We start from the raw sequence: 26,108 nt of genomic DNA on the forward strand, positions 1-26,108 counted from the left end.
TGTCTGGTGCTATTTGCATCTCTGTTCCTTGTGTTCCAGGCGTCTGGTGTCGAAGGCTCAGATATTCCCGATGATGGCAAACTTATAGGATTTGCACAGCTCAGCATCAGCTAAACAATGGTCCCAGGAGATGTTTCCCAACAGAGAACCCACATGTGCATATTCGTAATGCTTCTGTTAGCCTAAAAAAAACCACTACTGCCAAAGAATTGAACTACAGCCCCCTTCCTAGAAGCTTTAACATTTTCCTTAATAGGATCACAAACCTTCCTGAAATTACCGATGGCGTTTACACCTTTTGTAAACAAGTCTCATGTTTTTGTATGTCATCTCAAACATGCAGATCCAACATGTCATTGCCTGCATGTTCGTTTTATTATTGCCTTACTTTAAAGAAAAATACTACTGAGTACGAAGCGGGGGTTCCACTGCTCTGATGATCTCGCCTAAATGTTTGCTTACATGTGGTTTCATTTTTATTTTCACTTGCTATTTTTGCACAAGTTTTAATACTGAATGGATTTTTTTTGTTCTTAACCTTCTCCTTCCATCCGAAACACCAATGTACATGTTGTTTGGGTCACCTGGAGTGCTGAGAAATCTGCTTCTCTTCAGCTGTATTTTTAAAACTGCTGGTTTGAATGCTTGCACCTAAGAAAGCAAGCCAAGTCTTAACCCACAGGAGGGAGAGCCATCTTCCCTTGTGTTTGTGTTTTTGACAAGTTCCTTGACTTCGAGGTGTTAGAAGTCAGCTTCCCTTTGTAAACTGCCTTAATTTTTTGTTGTTGTTGGGTGTTGTTTTTTTTTTTTTTTTTTTTTTTTTACCATTTGGGTTCTTTCCACATGAGTGCCAGGCGTGGCATGAGGGCTGAACCTGCTGATTTACGTTAAGCAGTCCTTCCGCAAAACATGTCCTTCATCCTGCATCCTTAGACGTAGTCGGTCCGTAAAGCAGAACAATGAGGCGCTGCTGTCTGGACACTGGTCTTGCAGCTGATCAACAAACCAATTGATTGTCAGAGGGAGAGGAGATCTGTGTCACTCTGCGTTTGGAAAAGATGCACTTCAAACTGTTCTCGAGACCCGGTCTGTTATGCCTGGCTGTGCGAGTCCTCCCCGACGTGTTTCCCAGTCCTTTGCAAACTGGTACCCGTGGAACCATCCCTGTCGTGTTTTACAGCAATAAGGAATTGCCAGTAGAGTGGTATTACTGGGCAAGCGAGCACCGGACTGTGTCCCTCCTGCACTAATCGCTTGGGTCGTCAGCCTTCGCGGCGGCCCGAGCCTCGCCGTTTGATCAGGATGTCACTGAAACCCTGTCACACACGTATTTAGGTTGTATTTCTATGTGGTGTTGAATTTGAATTTCTACATGAATAATATAAATTATACTTTGCGTTTGATAAGAGACACTTGTAATGCAATATGTGAATAATAAATGGTGTTGATTTTTTTTTCCTACTGTTTCACAGTTGGCCTTTGTAACTGCTATTGGCTCTGGAGTGTTTTCTACACAGAAATTAGAAGCCTGTAATTTAACTCACAGATGGAAACGTGTTTGGTTTCCATCAGCCACAAACAATGCAGAAACAGAGTGTTAAAGCAGAATGACTGGGTTCAGTCAGGACTTATTTTTATTTCCAAGTCTTCTGATGAACAATCTTTATTTAAATATATTTTTCCTCTATGAGCAGCTGCGGAAGCTCCCTGCCTTGTGCATGCTCTTTTTATACTGCCCTAGTTCCTTTTAGCCTGTAGGAGGCTGTTGGCTCCGTCCCCATGGAGCTGCCGGCTCTCTGCAGCCCCGTGGCTGGTGAGTGTGAAGGGGAAGGAGAGGAGGAGGAGAGTCTGGGAGTGAGAGCACCCTGGGGTGCTGAGCAGAAGCCCCGACCAGCCAAGGAGGTGGGTGCCAGGAGTTGACGGGGGCTGGGTTTGGCTGCTCGTGTGCGTGCACGCGCGTGTGCCAGCTCTGGCACTTCCTCCTGTTATTCGACACAAAGCACTCCCGACGGCTTCCCCCAGCAAGCTTCTTAGCTTGGGGAAAAGCAGGCTGGCACCTTGATTTTTCATGTCGCCCCACGGCTGATGAGGATGTAGTCTTGGTACAGTATTATTTTTCCTTCTGCCTGCACGCCCTGGGGGCCTCCTGGTTCATTTGCGTACTGGTGCTGAGAGAGGTAGGACTCGAACCGCTCACACGGAACAACGCAGCCTCTATTTATTAAGTTATTCCCCACTTTCCCAAAGCCAGGACTTCGAGTGTGAGTTCACGCTAACCCAGGGCTCGTTAGTTTTTCACGGGAGAAAATAAGCAAGAAACTGATGTCATTTGCTCTGTAGCTCTCCAGGCGTTTTGGGTAGCAATCCAAATTTTTTACTTGGGCTATTACAGTGCTAGACAACTGTCTTTTCTGATGTTGTTCCAGTAAGTGCCAATGCTGTTCATAATTGTTTTCCAGTGTCATTAAGGATTTGTTTTTTTGTGCGAATTTCTGATCCGAACCTGAAAGCAGGTGGTAATTTTAAGTTCCTACTTTTAAGGACAATGCTCTGTTAATGAAAACGGATCCTCTTCACAACTTTGGTGTATTGTAGATTATAATGAGAGATGTAAAATATTCAGGCTTTTTTTCCTTTTTTGGACTTTGTATTTTACTGCATGTCTCTAATTTTTAATCAATAAAGAACAAATTGTCCATTGCCGTGTGTTCGGCGTGTGCTTTACGTGTCGTCGAGTTGGCTGGCGTGTCTTGGGGAGGGGGCTGGGGGTTTGTCCGAGTGGCATCCGCACCACCTGAGACATTTATTTGGGCGATGGGAGGCTTGGTGACCCCCGCAAGGACTCGATGGTGGCGGTCTATGAGAGTCTGCGCGGGGTTGGGGTCAGGGTGGCATTTAGGGCTGGATGCTGGGGGCTTCTCAGTAGCTGGAAGGTTTGCTCCAAGCTCTGCACACCCTGTGCAGCTGGGGATGAGCTTCTGCTGGCCAGGAACAGTATTGGAGTGGGATGATTTATATCCCGAGAGGTGTCTGGAGAACAAACTGCTCTCCCTCCTCTCCACCTCCAAACACTTGTTCTTTCCAACTTCTCCAGGGCAGACCTGATCCAAAGGTGCCTCCGAGGTCTTCCCTCTACATCTGAAGTGCAACCAGGACCTCAACAAAACGCACTGAAGGTGAGAGACCCCAGATACATCCACATCTCTCATCGTCTTGACGGTTCTTAGGCTGTTCCTCTCTAGGCACCGGTATCCCCTGCTGCAACACACTCCCGTGCCAGCGGTCATGCTTTGGGCTGCGAGGGAAGGACGTGTCAGAAGGGAAAGGTCTCTAAGTTTCCGGTCTTCTGTTAACTTTTCTTGCTAGGGCTCTCCGGCTTAGTTTGCCATTTTCTGCATCTATTTATCTTAAGGCGTTCCTCCTTAATGACCGATCCAGAGAACTTTACCTTGGGTGAACACAACTTCCAAGTTTAAGATGTGCGATGGGAAGGGATGATCTTGGTCACTGAATCTCAAGCCCTTCATCCGAGTCAACTTCTTAGCAGTCTTTCGAGCCTAACCTCACTCAAGAATCCCCAGAGAATGATACCCCAGTGCTCTCCCCTCCCTGCCTCTGTAAGAAATCCATTTATGGATGCTCCTAAAGCTTTTTGAAGCTGCCCTACACCAGGGCCTCACCGCCCTCCTGTGGGTCACTGGTCCATGCCAGTTGGCCGTGCTGCCCGTTCCTTTGGGCTTCCCTGCTCTCCTTACCACCTCCCCATCGCCTTCTCGCTATCTCCTCGCAGCCGATGAATTTGCACCTGGAAAGCAACCTGCCCTGGAGGGTGTGCACCTCCTGAAATTTCCGATTCACTCAATGGGAACGCAGCGTGGGTACAACTTCCAACCCGGAGCGCTGCACTTTCTTCAAGTTTACCTACTCCTTGTGGCTGCCTACAGCTGCCGGGCTTATCTTGGGTTTAAGTCTCGGTTCCAGACCTGGGAATCTGTCTTTGCAGATGCTGCTGTCTATGCCAGGCATCGGGGAAATTTTGAAAGCAGTTGTGTTTTTTTTGAGACATTTCAGAAATGGCTGGTGCCATTCTCCGTGCTTCCATGCCTCAGTGTCTTTCCACCAGTTTTGCCAGCTTTTTATGGTTCCAAACCTGGTCACACCACGAGTTCATTCCCTCCCGTCCCTCCTGTTGATCCTACAGATTTCTCTCTCGTTCTGTGACGAGGCGAGGTCAGGCTTTTCTTGGGGTTTCTGCCTGAGCACAGTTGCTTTCCCTTTGTCCTAAAAGTGGCATCAGCTCTTCCTTCTGGCCGTGTTTTGTGCCAGTCCTGGTGCAGGCAGCCCATGACTGGTGTCTGACCGACCCTCCTGGGCTTTCCCATTTCAGCTGTGGTGGAGAAGAGTGGGTGAGGCCGCTTAGGGCCCGGAACTCCTTTTACCACAGAGGCAGAAGACAGAGAGGGGAGATGGTACGGGGAAGCCGCGGAAGATGAAGGAAACGGAGTCTCCCGTCGGCTGGGATGGCAGCCAGCTGGCCGCCCTTCCTCTGGCTCTGCCCAGCCGTTAGCATCACTCCATTTCTTGGACTTTTCCCAGCTCCGCATCACGCTGGGCTGTCTTGGCCTCCGTGAACCTTGCTCACTCGAGTAGAGCAAGCGCCTGCAATTGATTCGGACAATTCGGTCTTCCCCCGTGTCATTGCCACACGGCCCTGGCAGAGGCACGATCCAGATCTCCTGAAGCAGGGGTTGGTTCTGCACGCTTTACCCAGTACGAGACACCGTATGTGGGTGGCCCAGAAATGATTAATGTGTTACACAGTGTACTTAGGACATGTAAAACATCAGGCGTTAAGTCTCTCCTGAAGAGACTGCATATTTGTAGTGCCTGCCCACGTCTGCAGAGCTTATCTTGGGATTAAACATTAATTCCAGCCCGCAGGAAAGTCTGTCCCAGCACTGTCCTCTTCCCGACTCAGCTGACAATGTCGGGCATCGGGGAAATTCTGAAGGCAGTTGGTGATTTTGGGACATTTCAGAAACGGCTGGTGCTCTTCTCCGTGCTCCCATGCCTCAGCCTGGCCTTCCACCAGTTTTGCCAGCTTTTTATGGTTCCAAACCTGCCTCATTACTGCAACACCAGCTGGATCCGTGCCGTCGGCCCCAACCTGACCGAGGAGGAGCAGCTGAACCTCACCGTGCCCCGCGACGCGGACGGGGCGTACGAGCAGTGCTCCATGTACTCGCCCGTGGACTGGGACCTCGGCTCCATCGTGGCGTACGGCCTGAACGCCACGGAGAAGTGCAGCAGTGGCTGGGTGTACCCCTCAGCACAGCAGCCGTCCCTGCTCACCGAGGTCTGTAAATGCCTTTTGACGCCGTGGGGACGTGGAGGGGAAGGGATGGACGGGAGCCTCCTGTCCTGCACTTTGTGGAAGGCCAAGGCAGAGGCGGTGTGGGGCTGAGTCCAGCACATGCTCTGCTCACCATACAGCCCCTTGCCAGCACCCAAGTAACTCACGGTACCTGGCCTGGGGGGACATTTTGGGTCTCCCTGCCACAGTTTCCCCTATTCTGCTGCCTGGTTCTCCTCACAGCACCTTCCCTCTGAAAGACATTTACTTTCCAAGAGCTTTAATTTGCCCTTGAGTTTTCTGGGACCTCCAGAGCCCTTCAGGGCTTAGACAAGATGTGGTCCTTATGGGCCATGCAGATGAGCAAAGGCCCTGCCTCCTGGCATCTCCAACATCTCCCTCTCTGCACCTCTCTTCTTCTCTCTCCCCACATTCCTCCCTCTTTCCTCTCTCAGTCTTTCCTCCCTCCCAGCTCCAACTTTCTCTTGGGCACCTTCCTGTGGGCTAAAACCAGATGAGGGAGCCCAGCCTCTGCCATTTCCAAAGGTTCCTCGGCTCCCCTGGAGCCCTGTGTCCTGCCTCCAGCCTGTCCCACCCTGCCCGGCCTTTGCAGCCAGGGCAGCCAGGTGCTGGGACCCCTCTCCGAGGCCCCACTTCACCCAACACTTCCCAGCCAGGAGGCTCCCTTGGGCTGCCTGGCCTTGACGCACTCCTGCAGGTCCCGGTGCTTGGGGCATCGCTGAGTGCCCAGGGGTCTGTCCCACCTCCAACTTGTGCAGCTCATGCACACGATAAAGACTTGCATCCTTGGGAGAGGGATCTCTGCTTCCAGGGGCTAAGGCGAGAGCCCGGGCACCCACCTCCTGTCCCCACCCAGGGCCAGACGTGCTGCCCGTCCTGAGAAAGCAGCTGCCCAGCTGGGACCTGGCAGGGACAAAAGCAGCTGTGTTTCCCTCCTCCAGTTCGACCTCGTGTGCGACAGGAAGGACCTGAATGACATCTCCCAGTCTGTCTACATGCTGGGACTGTTCCTGGGAGCCATGATCTTTGGGCCACTAAGCGACAGGTGAGGACACACAAGGAATTGCCCATGGTCTCCTATAAACCAGCAGTGTGTAGTGTCATGCACTGCTCCAGGACTGGCTGGCCACAACACTGTGTATTTGGTCACTGCTCCTCACTCACAGTGACTGTCCCAAAATTACAGTGACCCTGACCAAAGTCCTTAGGCCTTGTGTGAACATGGAGTGGAAAAGTAGAGGGCAAAGTGTCTGCATAGAGTGTTTCACATGTAAATTGCGAGTAGTCTGATCCTCATTGCCCTCAAGAAAGTCCTCTATGAATGGTTCCACATCATTGTGTATCCCTCCAGGCTCTACCCCATCTCATCCCATGGGGTCTCTCCAGATACCAGCTGTGTCCTCCCTCTTCCTCCACAGGATCGGCCGCCGGCCAGTCCTTCTGATCTCCATCTTCCTCCAGGGCTTTTTTGGTGTGGGAATTGCCTTTGTGCCCCATTTCTACGTATACATGGCCTTCAGATGTGTCGTGGGGGCTTCAGTGTCAGGGATCAACATGACCTTACTGGCTTTAGGTGAGTAGGATGCCCTTACCCTGAGGCAGATGTATGCGGTCTCTCAAGATGCAGTAGAAATGGCCTAAAAAGAAATAAAAAGTCGTCCAGTACATCTTGAAAAACGTCCTCCCAAATGAATGGCTCATGTTTTAACATGAGCAGGACAGTCAGCTTGACACGTCTCAGTGGCTTCTGCAGCCGGTTTGCTGAGGAGGCAATACAGAGGGGTGAGGACAGGTCTTGATTGTCACTGCCCTTTGGCATCTCGCCAAGCCTGAGTGAGAGCCACGGAGGGCATCTGGAAGATGGCAACGCTCAGATGAGGACAAGGGGACTGCCTCCCAGATGGGGTGGTCAACATGGGGAGAGAGCCCAAGGGTCTGGGATACCATTGATGGGCCCCAAACCCTGCCCCAGCAAGGGGATATCTGGATGCTGGGAGCAGAGAGGCGAGGTACATGAGCTTTACGTCCTCTTGCAGATGTCTGGGCTGGTGTACTTTACCCTAGTTATACTCATGGCTGACAGGACACCCTGGGGTTAAGGAGAGGTGATGCAGCTCATGAAACACTGGTGACTTGCACGTGTGTTAGACATCATTGTTCTGACTGCTGCTGCCTTCTCCTCAGGTCCTGGAGGAGAGGCTCCAGGGGATACAAACTGCTTGAATAAGGGGAAATCATTCATGTCAATGACCCTCAATATTCATTCTTCTTTTCAGCTACGGAATGGGTTGGGGTCTCCTATCGACCACGTGCAGTGCTTATTACTCACTGCTGTTTTGCCATTGGACAAATGATTTTGGCTGGCTTGAGCTATGGGATTCGTAACTGGAGGTTGCTGGAAATTGCAGGATCTGCTCCTATATTTGCCCTTTTCTTCTTCATCTGGTAAGTGGCAGGTGGGCAGTACGCTCCTTGCAGGCATGACAGATGCCGGAGGGCTTTCTGCAGAGCTCAGCACATCTCCCTGGGCCACTGGGCCTTGGAGAGCAGCAGCTGCTTTGGTTCAGGTCCTCAGATGTGGCCTAAACGTAGCCCTGCGAAGCCTGACCTGAGGAGGTATTTAGACCCAACTGGCACACATCGTGCCCATTACTTGCAGGGCCTGGTTGCAGGGAGATGGGCTCTGAGGAAAGTCAGCAGGTCACAGCGGCATCTGCTGCTTTCATCTCCTTGGCAGGGTGCTACCAGAGTCGGCTCGATGGCTGGTGACAAAAGGCAAAATAGAAGAAGCTAAGAAGGTCCTTCAGAAAGCAGCATCCATCAACAAGCGCACCATCCCACCGGGACTCCTTGAGCAGGTACCAAAACCATGGGGGGAGCTGCTCGTCCTCAGAGACCTGCCTCTGAGCGTGGCTTTGTAGCACTCCTTGGAGCTGGGCTCACCTGGTAAACATTTTTCCATGAACGCTGGGATCATTTAGGGTTAGGCTTTTCTTTAGTGAGGACTGTACAAGTGTGGAGGATGAGCATGAGGTCCCTGCTCTGTGGTTTCCATGTCTAAATGCCCAAAGGGGTGGAGTTATTTACGACCCCACGCATCCCAAGGACCCTGCACTGACAGTGTTCATCCCGAGGAACCTCCCAGTCTCCAATCTATTGCATGGGGCAGCCACACCACAGGCAGGGGAGCCGAGCCCCACTGGGCTGCCATCCCTCCCACAGCAGCTTTGGGTCACCAGCCTGTCCCACTGAGCTTATCCTTAGTCTTTGGCTGGAAAAAGAGCTAGCCATGGGTTTTCTTTTTCTGCTCTGACTCTCTGGCTTTCTCCATTTTGAAGCTGAAGTGTGAGACACAGGCTAAGTCTGGAAGTTTTCTGGATCTCTTTCGGAAGAAGCACCTCCGGAAGGTGACTTTAATCATGTCGTGTGCCTGGTAAGACATTGCCTGGTTCCCTCTTTCCTAGCTTCTGGGTGAAGAAAAGAAGGGCTTGAAGGTTATTCATAATTGTAAATACACCTCATGTTTTGGAGATGATATTGATGGTTATTGCTCTTTCTGGTTGTTGTAGATGAAATGCAGTTTGTGGGAAAGACTTTAGCAGTCTCAGCTTTGGCAGTCCTGTGGTACTGGTTGGGTTTTATGTCCCCTTGGAAATCCAAGGATATGCTGAAAATGTTGTCAGTGGAAGTCAATATTGTATTTGCTCATGGCTAACAGATATGATTGTTTCCATTCTGCTCTGTTTTCAGGTTCGTTAACAGCCTTGTCTACTATGGTCTGAGTCTGAATGTGACTAATTTTGGTCTGGACATCTACCTGACACAGCTTGCATTTGGAGCAGTGGAAATCCCAGCCCGTCTTGGTTGTATCTTCCTGCTGCAGTGGTTTGGGAGGAGGAAATCCCAGGCTGGCACCCTGCTGCTGAGTGGCCTGGTGTGTTTGATCATCACTGGCATCCCTGAAGGTGAACAGCCTCTTCTTGTCTCGACTGATCAGCTTCTGGGTCAGGGAGCTGACAGCCCCAGCACTTCTCTTGCTGGTGAAGGCCCCATCTTCCCAATCCGTCTGGCTGCAGTCCCACATGGCTGTCAGGGATTGAGCTGAACGTAGTGCCTTGGACACAAGGGGCTTGGTCATGTACCCAACGACCATTCTGATCAGCAAATCTTTGCCTGCCAACTGATAGGAGAGGGTAAAGCTGAGCAATGGGCTCAGCTGACAGAGCTGCCCTCTGGTTAGTTTGCTGGGGTAGTGGGATGGATGCAGTGTCCTGAGGGTGGCATCCAGACCAGAGCTGCTCCCCAGTCCATGTTCAAGCATTGTTCAGTGGCAATGGCTCCCTTCAGGGGATGTAGTTCTCACCACAAGTCCCCAGTCATCATCCCTGAGCGGTGATATCAGGCCACCCATCTCACAGCTGCAGTCTCTTCTCTTCCTCCCTCAGACCAGCCTGTGGCGATCACTGTCCTGGCCACCATTGGCAAGTTTGCTGCCTCAGCCTCCTTCTCCTCCTCCTATGTCTACTCCGCAGAGCTCTTCCCCACCGTCATCAGGTGAGGTTTTGCCAGGCTTTATGGCTTCCCTCCCACAGGGCTAGCCTCCTCACGGGAACACAGGTTGCGGCACCCCACCACGGGTGGCAGTGGTGGCAATGGCAGGACAGGAGCCTGTCTGGGCCCACAGACACAGTCGGTCCCTGGGCAGGGGCAGGAAGAGGTGGTACAACATGGCCGCCATGGCTGCCCCTTACCCCGTGGCCTGTCCCCTCAGTGGGGCAGCGCTGACATGGCTGAGGAGGGCGGCACGGGTGTGTGCAGCTCTCCTGTGTGGTCACCCTAGCCCCATGGCAAGCCCTCATGAGGGGAGGACACGGGGTCATAGCACTCCACCATGGTGGTGGTAATGCCGGTGACAGGGCAGGGCAGAGGCACCGTGACATGGCTGCCGAGTCTGCCCCTTGCACTGCCCCTGTGGTGTCGCGCTGCTCCCCTGGGGGACGGAGCCTGGCCCGCACCTCCCAGCGCCCCTCGCTCCTGCAGGCAAAGCGGCGTGGGGCTGTGCTCGATGGCGGCGCGGGTGGCGGGGATCATCGCCCCGCTGATCCGCCTCCTGGAGCAGTACCACCGGGCCGTCCCCATGGCCATCTTCGGCAGTGCCCCCGTGCTGGGGGGGCTGCTCTGCTTCCTGCTGCCCGAGACCCGCGGCGCCGAGCTGGTGGATGACACGAGGGGTGGCCGCCCCGCAGCAGAGGTGAGCCTCCACACTGCCTCCTCTTGCTCATGGAGGACAGGGGGACCACAGAAGGGCCCATGGGCATTGCATGGGCTGGGCGTGGTGGCATCTTTGGGGGCTTACATTGATGGGAGGGCAGGGAGTTAGTTGCCCATTGCAGAGGGAGGGGAGGGGAAGGGGTTGTGGTGGTGATCTGCCCCGTAACACAGCCCAGAAGGGAATCTTGGTGGTCACTGCTGCCCTCCTGTCCATGAAATGAAAGGACTGCAGGAGTGAAGGGCACTTCCCGTGGCTCCCGCGGCCCTCCCCAGGGAAGGGCTGATGCCTCGTAGCCGTGCTCTCCAGCTTTCAGCAGCGCGTAGCTCCCAGCTCCCCGTTCCCCACAGGGCAGGGTGGAATGGCAGCCCGGTACTTTTGTTAGGAGAAGGGTGTCCATGGGTGCTCAGAGAGTGGGTGATGTGTGGGAAGCCAGGCTGTTGAAGGCTGCATGTCTTTTGGCTAACTTCTGAAGGCTGCAATCGGGTCATAATGCATTTTATTTTTATTTTTTTAATTTTAACTCTTTTCTTTTTCATTAGGCCTGTGAAAATGCCAACAGCAGCTCTGAAAATGGACAAGTGAAAGTAAAAGATGGTGGCCAAGACAATGAGTACACAAAGACCACTTATTTCTAGCTGGGCCTGCAAGCAGCTCTAATTAGAGGCTGCCTGGTGCTGTGGCGGCATTGAGGACAAGCAGGGTCTCCATTTACAGTATACCACCTATCCTACTCAAGCAGTCACTGCCAACTCCTGACCTTATTTTTCTTTTTTTTTTTGCCTTCCTGTATCTCCCTCTATAGTTTCTCCTCAGACACTGCATGCTGTCTCTCATGTTCTACAGTGCAGTCACTGGAGAAAATGCTTTTAATTTAAAGAAAAAAGAAAGAAATCTGAAGCCAGGATGGATGTAATATTTTCTCTTTCTTGTCCCATCTCCAAGAATGCGAGACTGTTAATTTTCTCCTGTTGAGACACCTGCCAGAGTATTGAATAGACTAGCAAAGGAGTACTGTGTTCAGTAAAGAAAAAGCCAGAGCAGATGTAACGCTGAAAACAATCTCACACTTGCAGGAGTGATTTCTCTTGACTGTCTAGCATGGTTTTCTCACCCTCTCTTAAAACACTCCTTTTTTTTTTTTTTAAGATTTGAGATACTGAACTGAAAAAAAAAATTACATGATAGAATAAACAGCAAGCAGTGAACGAGGATGTCTAAGAGGAAGCAGAATATTTGCCTTGGTGCTGGTGCCTTTGAATGAAAGTGTGCAGTGATGTTTTGTGTCAGGCTGTGCTGGAGGGCCACATTAGCTTATCTGTTCTGGGAAACTGAGAGATCTTGTGGCACTTGGTCTCTTAGAAGAAAGTGCAAATCTTTCTGGGAAATATCAGATCTATTCTATTCTATTCTATTCTATTCTATTCTATTCTATTCTATTCTATTCTATTCTATTCTATTCTATTCTATTCTATTCTATTCTATTCTATTCTATTCTATTCATCTTCTATTATCTTCTATTCCTTCTTGCTATAGCAACCTGCAACCTGTTTTATAAATACTTTTGTCTTACATTATGAAAAAAAAAAGTTCTTTTTCTGTGCTTCCACTCCTCTTACCTCCTGTCCCACAAGAATACTTTCTTTTACCACTAGCTTTATACAGACGGAGCCCAGAAGTTATATGCAATGGTGGTGTTACAGCTTGGACCGTGTACAGCTCAAAGGCTATTTTCTAGTAACGCTGGGAAGCTTTCAAATGAGACATTATTTCTCCTTCTTGTCATGCCTGCATGTTTTCCTTGGATTAAAGTATCCCATGGATATGCAGTTTGGTGAAGACCGCGTTCTGGATAAAATCAGTGACATGCAACAGTCCCACCAGGAGGGGCTGGCTGTGGTGCCGTCTTCTTTCTGGCACTGCTCTCCATGGGGTTTGCTCAATTTTGGCTGTGGTGCTCCTGTTCAGTGGACCTGAGCATAGAGGTGCTCAGTCTTTTGAAAGAGAACACTCTTTTTCCTTTGCAAAGGCTGGTGTCTTCCTCTTTCAGGCTTTTATGGAAAATAAGGGGTTGAGGGTAAATGTTGAGGGAAGAGCTTGGAGTAGAACAGTTACTGAGTGAAACGTGGTTTCTCCTTGTAAGAACTCTTCCTTGAGTCTCTGTTTCTCTTCACGTCATAAATAATGGTGTCCAGACACATTTGATGTACTTCTTCTCCAACTCATTTATGCTTCCAGTAGGTTGCAGATCCATTTTGCCTCCTCTTCTCTAGACCACTGCACCTGGTTAATCTGAAGACTACGGGATGATACATTTTTGGCTGACGAGAACCTAAAGAGTTCGACTCGTGGTGATTTGCCCAGCTCAGCAGGAATGGGAGGATATCCAATGGTATCACTGTGCTTTAATGCCATTGCTAACTGGTCTATGTGTGGTCCTGCACAAGTAGAGCTGATAGTACAAAGTCAAGTTAAAATAGCATGTGTAAATGCAACACACTTTTGCATTCATATAATGGGATGTTACAGGCTCACATCATAATGAGGGTTTGGGCAAAGGGTAAAAGGTATCTCAGGTGACCTGAATGGATAACGACAGGAAAGAGAATAACTCCATAGCCAAGGGGAGGAAGTCAGAAGTCTGAAGGGGAGGTGGGAACAAAATGGAGTAGCAAATGCAAGGCCTTAATAGAGTGGTTTGTCAAAGCATGATGAGAGAGACAGTTTGGGATGGTGCTGAAGGTGGTAGTGGTGAGCAAATTATAGGGACACTGTGTGTAGCTGAAGAGTTTGCCAAGACAGATCAATTTATGTCCAAGTCTTCTTCAGGCTGTTCACAGCTGACATGTGAGAAAAGCCCTGCTTCTGCACTTACACCCTACCTTACACCTGCATTCAGGTTACGACCTCCTGATCTCCATCTCCCTCTTGGAGGAGACCCATGTTTATCTATCACGACCTCCTCACTGCCAAGGAAAATGGTCAGGCAGGGCCAGAGGCACTTAAGGTGTGAAGGGGCAGCAGAAACAGGCCTAGACCTGTTGCCTGAGGCAAGGTGAGATGCTGGGTGAAGCAGCTCCTGTTGCCAGAGGATCCCCCAGGGAGCACAGGAACAATCAGTACAGCCCGATGCATCAGCTCCAACATCTGTCTGTGGGGTGGAGGTGTCAGGATCCCCGAGCCTGTCCTTTGAGCAGAGGACATTGTCTTCTCCTTCCTCCCAGCTCCATACTGGAGCTTCAGACCCATGACCGGAGAAAAGATTGCAGAAAGGGATGCAGCAGGGAATGGCTGAGGAGGTGAGACACAGTATTAGTGCTGCTGCTGCGAGTCTGTATGTGTCAGTGTTAATGAGTCCTCATCTCCAACCACAGCCAGGTCCCATCACACTCTTGCAATCTGAGGAGATCTTGTGTGTCAAAGACAAAGCACAGAATGAGTATTGCCTCCAAGCATGCTGGGCATGGACTTGGAACATCCCAGCCTTCAAAACACCGTTTACCACGGCACAAAATAATTGGAAACAAAAGGATGCTACAAACCTGAGTGACCAGCATTCTCCTGGGAACAAGACTAATGCTGTGAGCTTTGAAGAGGCAGCTCTGTGAAAGGGCACCAAATGCACTCTCTGACTGTAACCATGCAGAGCAGAAGGGGAGGCCACCCTTCTCTTGCCTTTGCATGACATTAGGTGACACTAAAATGTTGTAGTAGAGCTGGCAGCAGCCAACTGAGGTTGCCAGTAAAGGCTGACAATGACTGGGCTAAAATGTCCAGATGTCCACTCAGTTTAACTGACATCGAAACGCAGTGTGCACTACACAATTCAGGAAGCTTCTGCAGCTGCTCATAGAGTAAAAAATATATTTAAATAAAGATTGTTCATCAGAAGACTTGGAAATAAAAATAAGTCCTGACTGAACCCAGTCATTCTGCTTTAACACTCTGTTTCTGCATTGTTTGTGGCTGATGGAAACCAAACACGTTTCCATCTGTGAGTTAAATTACAGGCTTCTAATTTCTGTGTAGAAAACACTCCAGAGCCAATAGCAGTTACAAAGGCCAACTGTGAAACAGTAGGAAAAAAAAATCAACACCATTTATTATTCACATATTGCATTACAAGTGTCTCTTATCAAACGCAAAGTATAATTTATATTATTCATGTAGAAATTCAAATTCAACACCACATAGAAATACAACCTAAATACGTGTGTGACAGGGTTTCAGTGACATCCTGATCAAACGGCGAGGCTCGGGCCGCCGCGAAGGCTGACGACCCAAGCGATTAGTGCAGGAGGGACACAGTCCGGTGCTCGCTTGCCCAGTAATACCACTCTACTGGCAATTCCTTATTGCTGTAAAACACGACAGGGATGGTTCCACGGGTACCAGTTTGCAAAGGACTGGGAAACACGTCGGGGAGGACTCGCACAGCCAGGCATAACAGACCGGGTCTCGAGAACAATTCGAAGTGCATCTTTTCCAAACGCAGAGTGACACAGATCTCCTCTCCCTCTGACAACGAGTAAAGTTGGTTTGTTGATCAGCTGCAAGACCAGTGTCCAGACAGCAGTGCCTCATTGTTCTGCTATAAAAAAGACTCCATCAGAGTAGACCTTGAGAATGTGCCTGTTCATTCATCACTTGCTCTACAAGCATCTTCAGACTACATGTTCTGAGTCTACCCCATGCTCTTCAGTGTCTGTCTTGGACAAAGTCTCCAAACTGGCAATCGAGACAGGAAGGGGAAAGGAAGGCATTATATTGTATCCATCCTGACTTCTGAATAATTCCTGTATGGCCTTAAATTTCCACTTTTTTTATATCTTTAAATTCAGACATCCACTTACCTCTGTTGGGGGGGTATCCACACCTGTGTTGTCAGAAACATGTCTCTGTGAAACAGAAAAGAATTAAAAAGCGGAGAACATGGATTATGACTTGATGGCAGCCTTCAGAAGTTAGCCAAAAGACATGCAGCCTTCAACAACCTGGCTTCCCACACATCACCCACTCTCTGAGCACCCATGGACACCCTTCTCCTAACAAAAGTACCGGGCTGCCATTCCACCCTGCCCTGTGGGGAACGGGGAGCTGGGAGCTACGCGCAGCTGAAAGCTGGAGAGCACGGCTACGAGGCATCAGCCCTTCCCTGGGGAGGGCCGCGGGAGCCAGGGGAAGTGCCCTTCACTCCTGCAGTCCTTTCATTTCATGGACAGGAGGGCAGCAGTGACCACCATGGGTCTGAGATTCCCTTCTGGGCTGTGTTACGGGGCAGATCACCACCACAACCCCTTCCCCTCCCCTCCCTCTGCAATGGGCAACTAACTCCCTGCCCTCCCATCAATGTAAGCCCCCAAAGACGCCACCACGCCCAGCCCATGCAATGCCCATGGGCCCTTCTGTGGTCCCCCTGTCCTCCATGAGCAAGAGGAGGCAGTGCGGGGTCTCACCTCTGCTGCGGGGCGGCCAACCCTCGTGTCATCCACCAGCTCGGCGCCGCGGGTCTCGGGCAGCAGGAAGCAGAGCAGCCCCCCCAGCACGGGGGCACTGCCGAAGATGGCCATGGGGACGGCCCGGTGGTACTGCTCCAGGAGGCGGATCAGCGGGGCGATGATCCCCGCCACCCGCGCCGCCATCGAGCACAGCCCCACGCCGCTTTGCCTGCAGGAGCGAGGGGCGCTGGGAGGTGCGGGCCAGGCTCCGTCCCCCAGGGGAGCAGCGCGACACCACAGGGGCAGTGCAAGGGGCAGACTCGGCAGCCATGTCACGGTGCCTCTGCCCTGCCCTGTCACCGGCATTACCACCACCATGGTGGAGTGCTATGACCCCGTGTCCTCCCCTCATGAGGGCTTGCCATGGGGCTAGGGTGACCACACAGGAGAGCTGCACACACCCGTGCCGCCCTCCTCAGCCATGTCAGCGCTGCCCCGCTGAGGGGACAGGCCACGGGGTAAGGGGCAGCCATGGCGGCCATGTTGTACCACCTCTTCCTGCCCCTGCCCAGGGACCGAGTGTGTCTGTGGGCCCATCTGGGCTCTTGTCCCGCCACTGCCACCACTGCCACCCGTGGTGGGGTGCCGCAACTGTGCTCCTGTGAGGAGGCTAGCCCTGTGGGAGGGAAGCCATAAAGCCTGGCGAAACCTCACCTGATGACGGTGGGGAAGAGCTCTGCGGAGTAGACGTAGGAGGAGGAGAAGGAGGCTGAGGCAGCAAACTTGCCGATGATGGCCAGGACAGTGATTGCCACGGGCTGGTCTGAGGGGAAGAGAGAGTTGCTGTGGCTTCCACGGAGAAGGTTCAGACAGGGCTCTGGGGCTCTGCAGTTTGATTATGTTTTGGGACAGCCCTTTCTAATGGACTTTGCAAGGAAATCTGCCAAATAAGCTACTGGATACCACTCCCTGACATGATGTTTTGAAAAATAACCTTTGGGCAACTGGCAAAGAGAACCCAGATTTGTTCCCAGGCCTTGAACGTTTTCTAAGTCTGCAACTGGAGTGAGTTGCTGAGCTGCTGTAGGTCATTGGGAAGTTCTCACTTGGAAATATCACATCTATGAGCTTGAAAGCATCTTGCCAACCTGCTCTTTCTTTCAGCCTTGCTTGTATCACCAGCATAGCAGCAGGGGCAAAGGTACAGACTGTAGGCAATGTGTAGGTAGAAACAGATAGGGGGAGATAGGTTCTTAACTGGGATAGAAAGAGCTGGAGCGCGCTTTTGAGTTGGGAAGAGGTTGTTCACCTTTGGGGATGCCAGCAATGATGAGACACATCACACCAGCCAGCAGCAGAAGAACAGCCTGACATTTTTTCCTCCCAAACCACTGTAGCAGGAAAATGCAGGAAATGCGAGCTGCTAACTCCACTGCCCCAAAGGCAAGTTGTGTGAGATAGATGTCAAGACCAAAATTAGTCACATTCAGACTCAGACCATAGTAGACAAGGCTGTTAACGAACCTGAAATCCAATGGAATGAAACATGCAATCAGACGGATTTTCCATGGATCTTTTCTTCAAAAATTAGGCTAGTTAGACCACATACAACTTATTTAAATTCCCAGGAACCTCTGTTTTGCTTCTAGTCACCACCTGTGACAATTCTGTACAACATAGTTGAATGAGGTAAAGCAGTATGGACACTGATACGTTCAGCAACATTTATTCTTCACCCAGAATTTCTGTGGGGACACAAAACTACCCCAAAACCCAGGGACTTTCAGGAATCCAGAATTTCCTCAGCCTTTCTCACAAACCCCACAGCATCTGGAATAATCAGCTTCTCCCTACACACAGAAAAGGTAAATCTGTTCCAGTCTTGGGAGACAGAAAGATGGCAAATGCACACAGACATGAAAAAAAAACTTACATGAGGTGAATTTACAATTATGAGTAACCTTCAAGCCCTTCTTTTCTTCACCCAGAAGCTAGGAAAGAGGGAACCAGGCAATGTCTTACCAGGCACACGACATGATTAAAGTCACCTTCCGGAGGTGCTTCTTCCGAAAGAGATCCAGAAAACTTCCAGACTTAGCCTGTGTCTCACACTTCAGCTTCAAAATGGAGAAAGCCAGAGTCAGAGCAGAAAAAGAAAACCCATGGCTAGCTCTTTTTCCAGCCAAAGACTAAGGATAAGCTCAGCGGGACAGGCTGGTGACCCAAAGCTGCTGTGGGAGGGACGGCAGCCCAGTGGGGCTCGGCTCCCCTGCCTGTGGTGTGGCTGCCCCATGCAATAGATTGGAGACTGGGAGGTTCCTCGGGATGAACACTGTCAGTGCAGGGTCCTTGGGATGCGTGGGGTCGTAAATAACTCCACCCCTTTGGGCATTTAGACATGGAAACCACAGAGCAGGGACCTCATGCTCATCCTCCATACTTGTACAGCCCTCACTAAAGAAAAGCCCATCCCTAAATGATCCCAGCGTTCATGGAAAAATGTTCACCAGGTGAGCCCAGCTCCAAGGAGTGCTACAAAGCCACGCTCAGAGGCAGGTCTCTGAGGACGAGCAGCTCCCCCCATGGTTTTGGTACCTGCTCAAGGAGTCCCGGTGGGATGGTGCGCTTGTTGATGGATGCCGCTTTCTGAAGGACCTTCTTAGCTTCTTCTATTTTGCCTTTTGTCACCAGCCATCGAGCCGACTCTGGTAGCACCCTGCCAAGGAGATGAAAGCAGCAGATGCCGCTGTGACCTGCTGACTTTCCTCAGAGCCCATCTCCCTGCAACCAGGCCCTGCAAGTAATGGGCACGATGTGTGCCAGGGGGGGTCTAAATACCTCCTCAGGTCAGGCTTCACAGAGCTACGTTTAGGCCACATCTGAGGACCTGAACCAAAGCAGCTGCTGCTCTCCAAGGCCCAGTGGCCCAGGGAGATGTGCTGAGCTCTGCAGAAAGCCCTCCGGCATCTGTCATGCCTGCAAGGAGCGTACTGCCCACCTGCCACTTACCAGATGTAGAAGAAAAGGGCAAACATAGGAGCAGATCCTGCAATTTCCAGCAACCTCCAGTTACGAATCCCATAGCTCAAGCCAGCCAAAATCATTTGTCCAATGGCAAAACAGCAGTGAGTAATAAGCACTGCACGTGGCCGATAGGAGGCCCCAACCCATTCTGTACCTGAAAAGAAGAACAGAGATTGAAGGTCATTGACATGAATGATTTCCCCTTATTCAAGCAGTGTGTTTCCCCTGGAAAAGAACTCTTCAGGACCTGAGGAGAAGAGACTGGCAGTCAGACCTCCATTGTCAGAGACATGTTTGAAATGCTCTCACACAGTAGGGACACATTTCACAGTTCTTCATATCCCTTTCTGGGGCTGACAGCATCTTCTGGATTGGTTGTCCTGTCCCTGCGAGGGGAGCCTGCCATGCTCCTGCTCTCCCTACATCTATCATCCTCCCATTTTATCTGGGTTGTCTTCCCTGAGCTGTCACCCTGGTAGAGGAGGAACAGGCCTATTATTAAGCCTTCTTTCTTTCTTTCTTTCTTTCTTTCTTTCTTTCTTTCTTTCTTTCTTTCTTTCTTTCTTTCTTTCTTTCTTTCTTTCTTTCTTTCTTTTTCTTTCTCTTTCCTTCCTTCCTTCCTTCCTTCTCTCCTTCCTTCTTTCTCTTTTCTTTTCTTTTCTTTTCTTTTCTTTTCTTTTCTTTTCTTTTCTTTTCTTTTCTTTTCTTTTCTTTTCTTTTCTTTTCTTTTCTTTTCTTTTCTTTTCTTTTCTTTTCTTTCTTTTCTTTTCTTTTCTTTTCTTTTCTTTTCTTTTCTTTTCTTTTCTTTTCTTTTCTTTTCTTTTCTTTTCTTTTCTTTTCTTTTCTTTTCTTTTCTTTTCTTTTCTTTTCTTTTCTTTTCTTTTCTTTTCTTTTCTTTTCTTTTCTTTTCCTTTTTCAAAACATGCAGGACTATCTTTTATGTCTTTTTCTATCGTATCTTGAGAGGTCACATTGGTATGCCTCAGGGCAAGGGCATCCTACTCACCTAAGGCCAAGGCAGTAATCAGAATTCCTGACACAGCAGTTGCCACGACACATCTGAAGGCCATGTATACATAGAAATGGGGCACAAAGGCAACTCCTAAACCAAACAAGCTCTGGATGAAGATGGAGATCAGAAGGACTGGCCGGCGTCCGATCCTATGGAGGAAGAAGGAAATTACTGTTGGTATCTGGAGAGACCCCATGGGAATCCAGAGGGATACACAATGATTTGGGAACTGTTCACACCAGCGGTTTGACTCCTGTGTGAATAGAGCTCCTTGACCCAGGGAGGAAAAGACAGCAAAAGCAGCATCGCCACTTCTGACCAGATGTGATACCAGCAAAGGGTAAAGTAACATGCCCTTGAAGGACTCCCATGCTACCTCTGCTCACAGCAATGAGGACCAGACTTAAACAGACTGTAATGCCGGTTCACCTGTGAAATGCCCTATGTGCATACTGTGCCCTTCTCCATTCCATGTCCCCTTTGTGGCCCTGGGCTCATGGGAGCTGAGGACTCTGGCCAGGGTCATCAAGAGCTGAACAAAGCCACTGGAAGGAAGCACACATGGTCTGGTTAACACAGCTGAAGGTTGGGTCCAACTCTGTGCCCAGATGTAGGTTTCTAGGATCCCCGGAGACAACCTTGGGTAGCTGAAACAAGAACTGGGGCTGGACATGAGACGTCTGAAGGACCCCTAAGGTTGTATCTGCCTCCCTCTCCTATCACCTCTCTTGTTGAGGAAAGGGGATCGAGTTCTGTGAAGGGGATATTTTGTGATCAGAACACAGGCATCCTGAAGCCTCAGCTGCGTTGTTTGAGGGTGCCAGGCAATAACTCTAGGTACGTGTCTGTGTCCTCACCTGTCGCTTAGTGGCCCAAAGATCATGGCTCCCAGGAACAGTCCCAGCATGTAGACAGACTGGGAGATGTCATTCAGGTCCTTCCTGTCGCACACGAGGTCGAACTGGAGGAGGGAAACACAGCTGCTTTTGTTCCTGCCAGGTCCCAGCTGGGCAGCTGCTTTCTCAGGACGGGCAGCACGTCTGGCCCTGGGTGGGGACAGGAGGTGGGTGCCCGGGCTCTCGCCTTAGCCCCTGGAAGCAGAGATCCCTCTCCCAAGGATGCGAGTCTCTATCGTGTGCATGAGCTGCACAAGTTGGAGGTGGGACAGACCCCTGGGCACTCAGCGATGCCCCAAGCACCGGGACCTGCAGGAGTGCGTCAAGGCCAGGCAGCCCAAGGGAGCCTCCTGGCTGGGAAGTGTTGGGTGAAGTGGGGCCTCGGAGAGGGGTCCCAGCACCTGGCTGCCCTGGCTGCAAAGGCCGGGCAGGGTGGGACAGGCTGGAGGCAGAAGGAGGGCAGGGTTTAGTGGGTTTACATGGCAAGCTTTGGGTAGTGGGGGGCCATAGGGGTGGCTTCTGTGAGAAGAATCCAGAAGCTGCCCCATGTTAGATAAGGGCCCTGCAGCTGGCCAGAGTCGAGCCAATAAGCGATGTTGTTTGTGCCTCTGTGAGAGCAGATTTAAGAAAGGGAAAAACAAACAAACAATAAAAAAACAACTACTGCACAACAGCAGCTGGGAGAGAGAGGAGTGAGACCCAGCCCTGCAGCCCCCAAGGCCAGTGCAGCAGGAGGGCAGGAGGTGCTCCAGGCACGCAGCACAAGTTCCCCTGCGGCCCGTGGAGAGGCCCCTGGTGGAGCAGGCTGTCCCCCTGCACCCATGGGTCCCACACGGAGCAGATCTCCACGCTGCAGCCCGTGGAGGAGCCCCCGGTGGAGCAGGTGGATGTGGCCTGGAGGAGGCTGCGGCCCACGGAGAGCCCCTGCAGGAGCAGGCCCCGGGCCGGAGCTGCAGCCCGTGGAGAGGAGCCCCCGCAGGAGCAGGGGGTCTGGGGGGAGCTGCCGCCCGTGGGGGACCCGTGCTGGAGCAGTTTGCTCCTGGGGGACGGACCCCGTGGGACGGAGCCGTGTGGGAGCAGGTCTTGAAGAGCTGCTGCCTGTGGGCAGCCCCCGCAGGCTCAGTTTGGGAAGGACGGCATCCCGTGGGAGGGACCCCGCGTGGAGCAGGGGCAGAGAGGGGCCGTGAGGGAGCGGCAGGGACAAAGTGTCAGGGACTGACCGCAGCCCCCATGCCCCATTCCCCTGTGCCACTCGGGGGGAGGAGGGAGAAGGGGGTGAATGGGGGGAAAGTGCTTTTGGTTTCTTTCCTTTGTTTTCACACTTCTCTAGCTTGTTAGTAATAGGCAATACTTTTCTCTAATATCCCTATTCAGAGTCTGTTTTGCCCATGATGGGGAGTGACGATAATCATGACGATAATTGTTGAGAGATCTCCCCGTCCTTATCTCAACCCTTGAGCCCTTTGCATCGTTTTTTCTCAACCTTTCTCTATGAGGAGGGGAATGAGAGAGAGGCTGTGGTGGAGCTCGGCTGCCCACCGGAGTGAAACCACCACACAGGGGAGCAGCGTTTTCTCTGGGAAAGGATGGCTGGAGCAGGAGAGAGAAGGGATGCAGCAGCTGCTGAGGGGCCTCCAGAGAAACTGGTTGTGAAATGGACACAGGGCTCCAGGGGAGCAAAGGAAATGCCAGAGGCTGGGCTCCCTCATCTGGTTTTAGCCCACAGGAAGGTGCCCAAGAGACAGATGGAGCTGGGAGGGAGGAAAGACTGAGAGAGGAAAGAGGGAGGAATGTGGGGAGAGAGAGGAAGAGAGGTGCAGAGAGGGAAATGTTGGAGATGCCAGGAGGCAGGGCCTTTGCTCATCTGCACGGCCCATAGGAAGGTTTGTCTAAGCCCTGAAGGGCTCTGGAGGTCCCAGAAAACTCAAGGGCAAATTAAAGCTCTTGGAAAGTAAATGTCTTTCAGAGGGAAGGTGCTGTGAGGAGAACCAGGCAGCAGAATAGGGGAAACTGTGGCAGGGAGACCCAAAAGGTCCCCCCAGGCCAGGTACCGTGAGTTACTTGGGTGCTGGCAAGGGGCTGTATGGTGAGCAGAGCATGTGCTGGACTCAGCCCCACACCGCCTCTGCCTGGCCTTCCACAAAGTGCAGGACAGGAGGCTCCGTCCATCCCTTCCCCTCCACGTCCCCAGGGTATCAAAAGGCATTTACAGACCTCGGTGAGCAGGGACGGCTGCTGTGCTGAGGGGTACACCCAGCCACTGCTGCACTTCTCCGTGGCGTTCAGGCCGTACGCCACGATGGAGCCGAGGTCCCAGTCCACGGGCAAGTACATGGAGCACTGCTCGTACGCCCCGTCCGCGTCGCGGGGCACGGTGAGGTTCAGCTGCTCCTCCTCGGTCAGGTTGGGGCCGACGGCACGGATCCAGCTGGTGTTGCAGTAATGAGGCACGTCCACGACTATGAACACTTGGCCAATCATTTGGAAAGGGTTAAGAAGCAGTGGGAGGGAGAGCAACAGTACTAGCCATTTCTGATATAGCCCAAACTCCCCCAGAGCACTTATAAAATCTCCAAACTCGGCCATGGTGCGTACCTCTATGTCCAGGCTGCGCTAGAGCACGTTGCTTAAATAGCAAAATATTAATGTTTAAACTCTTTGAGCACTAAACACCTAATCAGATGTGATAAAATGAGTACTTCTCATGAGCACCTGAATCAGCATGTTCCCCCATTAAGATGATATATTGGAGTCCTGTGGGACGCACTTTGTCACCAGCCATTCCCTCCCTGTTCCTGGGGCCAGAACAAGGGTGCCAGAGCACTGTCACTCTTGGGGACAGAGTGGGGACAGCTCGTCTTGTCCCGGTATCTTCCCAAACCTCCTGAAAGCAGCTGTGCTGCAGAGTGATTTTTTTCCAAACTATGAGGTGTGAATCCACAGAAGAGGTTTCAGTGTAGGTTGTGGGGCTGGTCCCGTGCAGCTGTAAAGGAAGCAGGAGGCCAAGCAGAGGGTGGATGGGTTTGGGGGCCTGGGTCCATGTTCCTGCTCTGCCCCTGCCATGCTCACAGCCATTGCTCCTCTGCCATGCGTTTTCTTACAGCCAAGCCCACCCTGCCCTGCTACTCCCCATGCTGAATCACCCCAAATCAAATGTCTGGATTTGCAGGGCCGACTTGCCCAAGGGGACACGATGGCTTGATCCGAGCTGAACGCCTAGGACTGATGTGGCATAGAAGAAGCACAAGATGCACTTCCCGTCTTGGAAATACTTGCTGCACAATTTCCAGGTGGACCCACTGTGCTGTCTGACATGGCTTGTTTTTTTCTTCTCTGGGGCCACATCTGCTGGCTGTGCTCCCTCCTCTCCCCCATGCACATCCCCTTTCAGACAAGAAAGGTTGCTCTTGCTCCATATGCCAGGGCAGACAGGGGGCTTGCAGCTTCTCATTCACATGTGCTGCTCTCATTAATGGCTTAATGGCTGGATAGCCCACCCTGGTGACTTCTGCTTTGGACAGGGAAATATGGTTGGTCATCAAGTAGACGTGATCTTGACATCTGTGTCCCAAGCTGTCGATTTTCATTTGCCCCAGGTAGTAACCCTGGTCAGTCATAAAACTGAATCTAAACTACAATGTCTTGGAGAGAATCCTAAAATAGGTTTGACTGACCCTTAAGAAAAACATATCAGACTTGTCACACATACATACAGAGCACACAGGATTTGGGGATAAGAAAAGACATTGGCCTGGTTTTGCCTGAGGTTCTGATGTCACTTGAAAAGGAGATTGACCTGATTTCTGCTGCGTGTCTGGGCTATTTCCTGGGCAGCCTCCCTGAGTGGTTTGCAACTTTATTCCTGGGAACTGGAAACCCAGGTTGCCCTCAGCGTTTGAAATGCGGTGTGTGGTTTGTCAAAGGTCTCCTGGCTGCTTTCACCGAAGCGATAAGGACAGGTCACTGGACACTGACTTGCTTGCCTTGTGTCTCCTCTCAAACCCTTCGTCCATCACTCCCAGCTCAGGGAGTGCATCTGAGCCTCCAGCAAAGCTACAGAAGGATCAGATAAGTCCAGGTCTCTGTTGAGTAGGTACAGCACTGGTGTACTTACAGAAGTGAGAGGCAGTGGAAGGCATGACCTTAAAACATCACCCCCTAAGCTAATGGGAGCAAGGAGAGAGAGGAGTAATTAGTTCGTGCCTACACACACCACATGGCCAAACACGCCACTGAGCTTTGGACCCACACCCTTGGATGAGAGGACTTGCTGTTGTTCAGCGACTTGCTGTGAGCAAGAGGTTGGGCTAAATGACCTCCAGAGGGTTCCTTTAACTCCGAATCCATGTTATGGGGTGACTTTGCCTGGGAGATCTGCCATGCAGAGGCATTTCAACCCCATCCTGCTGAACAGGATACAGGTACCTTTCTCGCCAGTGCATAACCAGCTGAGCTTGCATGGTATTCTTTCCCACTCCTCAGCCATCAGCATCTCCTGTGGTAAAGTGGTCAGGTTTTGACCACAAAAATTCCTTGCGGGTGTCTCAGACATGCCTGCAGTCTCAGGAGCTAACGCAGATGTGACTCCTTGAGGCTGTCCTTCCTAGTGTCACCAGCCAGGCTCTTCTGGTGCCATGGGAAAGCTTCAGTGCCCTGTTGTAAACTCTGTCACCCTAAGATGACACTTGTCATAGAAAGAGATTGTTCTCAGGACTGTCTTCAGCTCACAAAGAGATGTGGGGCTGAGTGGGTCAATCCCAAATGGCGGAGATCTCTCTGGGGCAAAAACTGGGTTGACCTTGTAAAGCTTTCCTTCCAGGAGCCCCACAGCAACACTTTCTGTGCTTATTTCTCTGTCTCACAGTTTTGCCCGGGTGGATTACTGCTGTTTGCAGAGAAAATAGAAACCAACTGAAGTCAACAGGTCTGAAGGAAGACCTGGGATGTACAGCTGGAAAACATGTACATCCATATTCAAATGTCAAGGACAGAGGGAGTTCAGGGAGAGGAACCATTGCCTGTGGAAGAAGGCTGCTTTGGACAGCAGGGCATCAATGCACTGATCTGTGGGCTTGGCTTTTCTCTTACATAGCTC

At 51.3% G+C, this 26,108-nt stretch overlaps 3 protein-coding genes across 3 annotated transcripts in view; 2 read left to right on the top strand and 1 right to left on the bottom strand.

Moving 5' to 3' along the window:
• Positions 1–2,700, top strand: part of OXSR1 (oxidative stress responsive kinase 1) — an 87,939-nt gene extending 85,239 nt beyond the window's left edge. Inside the window, exon 18 of the mRNA XM_080582613.1 lies at positions 40–2,700. Within this exon, the coding sequence (XP_080438739.1) occupies positions 40–114 (75 nt within the window). The 3' untranslated portion in view covers positions 115–2,700. The remainder of the gene's footprint in view (positions 1–39) is intronic.
• Positions 2,701–4,311: 1,611 nt separating this feature from the next.
• LOC308190841 (solute carrier family 22 member 13-like) lies at positions 4,312–11,861 on the top strand. Its single transcript, XM_080582612.1, has 10 exons — positions 4,312–5,356; positions 6,316–6,419; positions 6,793–6,947; positions 7,651–7,819; positions 8,112–8,232; positions 8,713–8,807; positions 9,125–9,339; positions 9,820–9,928; positions 10,415–10,625; positions 11,186–11,861. The coding sequence occupies exons 1-10, from the start codon at positions 4,985–4,987 to the stop codon at positions 11,279–11,281; spliced, it is 1,647 nt and encodes a 548-aa protein (XP_080438738.1). The 5' UTR covers positions 4,312–4,984; the 3' UTR covers positions 11,282–11,861.
• A 3,692-nt stretch (positions 11,862–15,553) lies between these two features.
• On the bottom strand, positions 15,554–24,600 carry LOC308189449 (solute carrier family 22 member 13-like; the record flags this gene model as incomplete). The annotated part of the gene is made up of 10 exons (XM_080579492.1): positions 15,554–16,310; positions 16,796–16,904; positions 17,391–17,605; positions 18,104–18,198; positions 18,677–18,797; positions 19,091–19,259; positions 20,112–20,266; positions 20,975–21,078; positions 23,228–23,626; positions 24,511–24,600. 10 exons carry the CDS (start codon positions 24,598–24,600, stop codon positions 15,971–15,973), a joined length of 1,797 nt encoding a protein of 598 aa, XP_080435618.1. The 3' UTR covers positions 15,554–15,970.
• Between the last annotated feature and the right edge of the window lie 1,508 nt (positions 24,601–26,108).

This window comes from Anser brachyrhynchus (genome assembly GCF_964034855.1).
Source record: "Anser brachyrhynchus genome assembly, chromosome: 2".
Lineage (NCBI taxonomy): Eukaryota > Metazoa > Chordata > Aves > Anseriformes > Anatidae > Anser > Anser brachyrhynchus.

Bases quoted from the DNA above. Each gene is read 5' to 3' on its own strand.
- LOC308190841 (XM_080582612.1), top strand. From the start codon at position 4,985: ATGTCGGGCATCGGGGAAATTCTGAAGGCAGTTGGTGATTTTGGGACA. The intron at 6,420-6,792 runs GTGAGGACACAC...CTTCCTCCACAG, and splicing joins TTTGGGCCACTAAGCGACAG to GATCGGCCGCCGGCCAGTCC. The intron at 8,233-8,712 runs GTACCAAAACCA...TCCATTTTGAAG, and splicing joins CACCGGGACTCCTTGAGCAG to CTGAAGTGTGAGACACAGGC.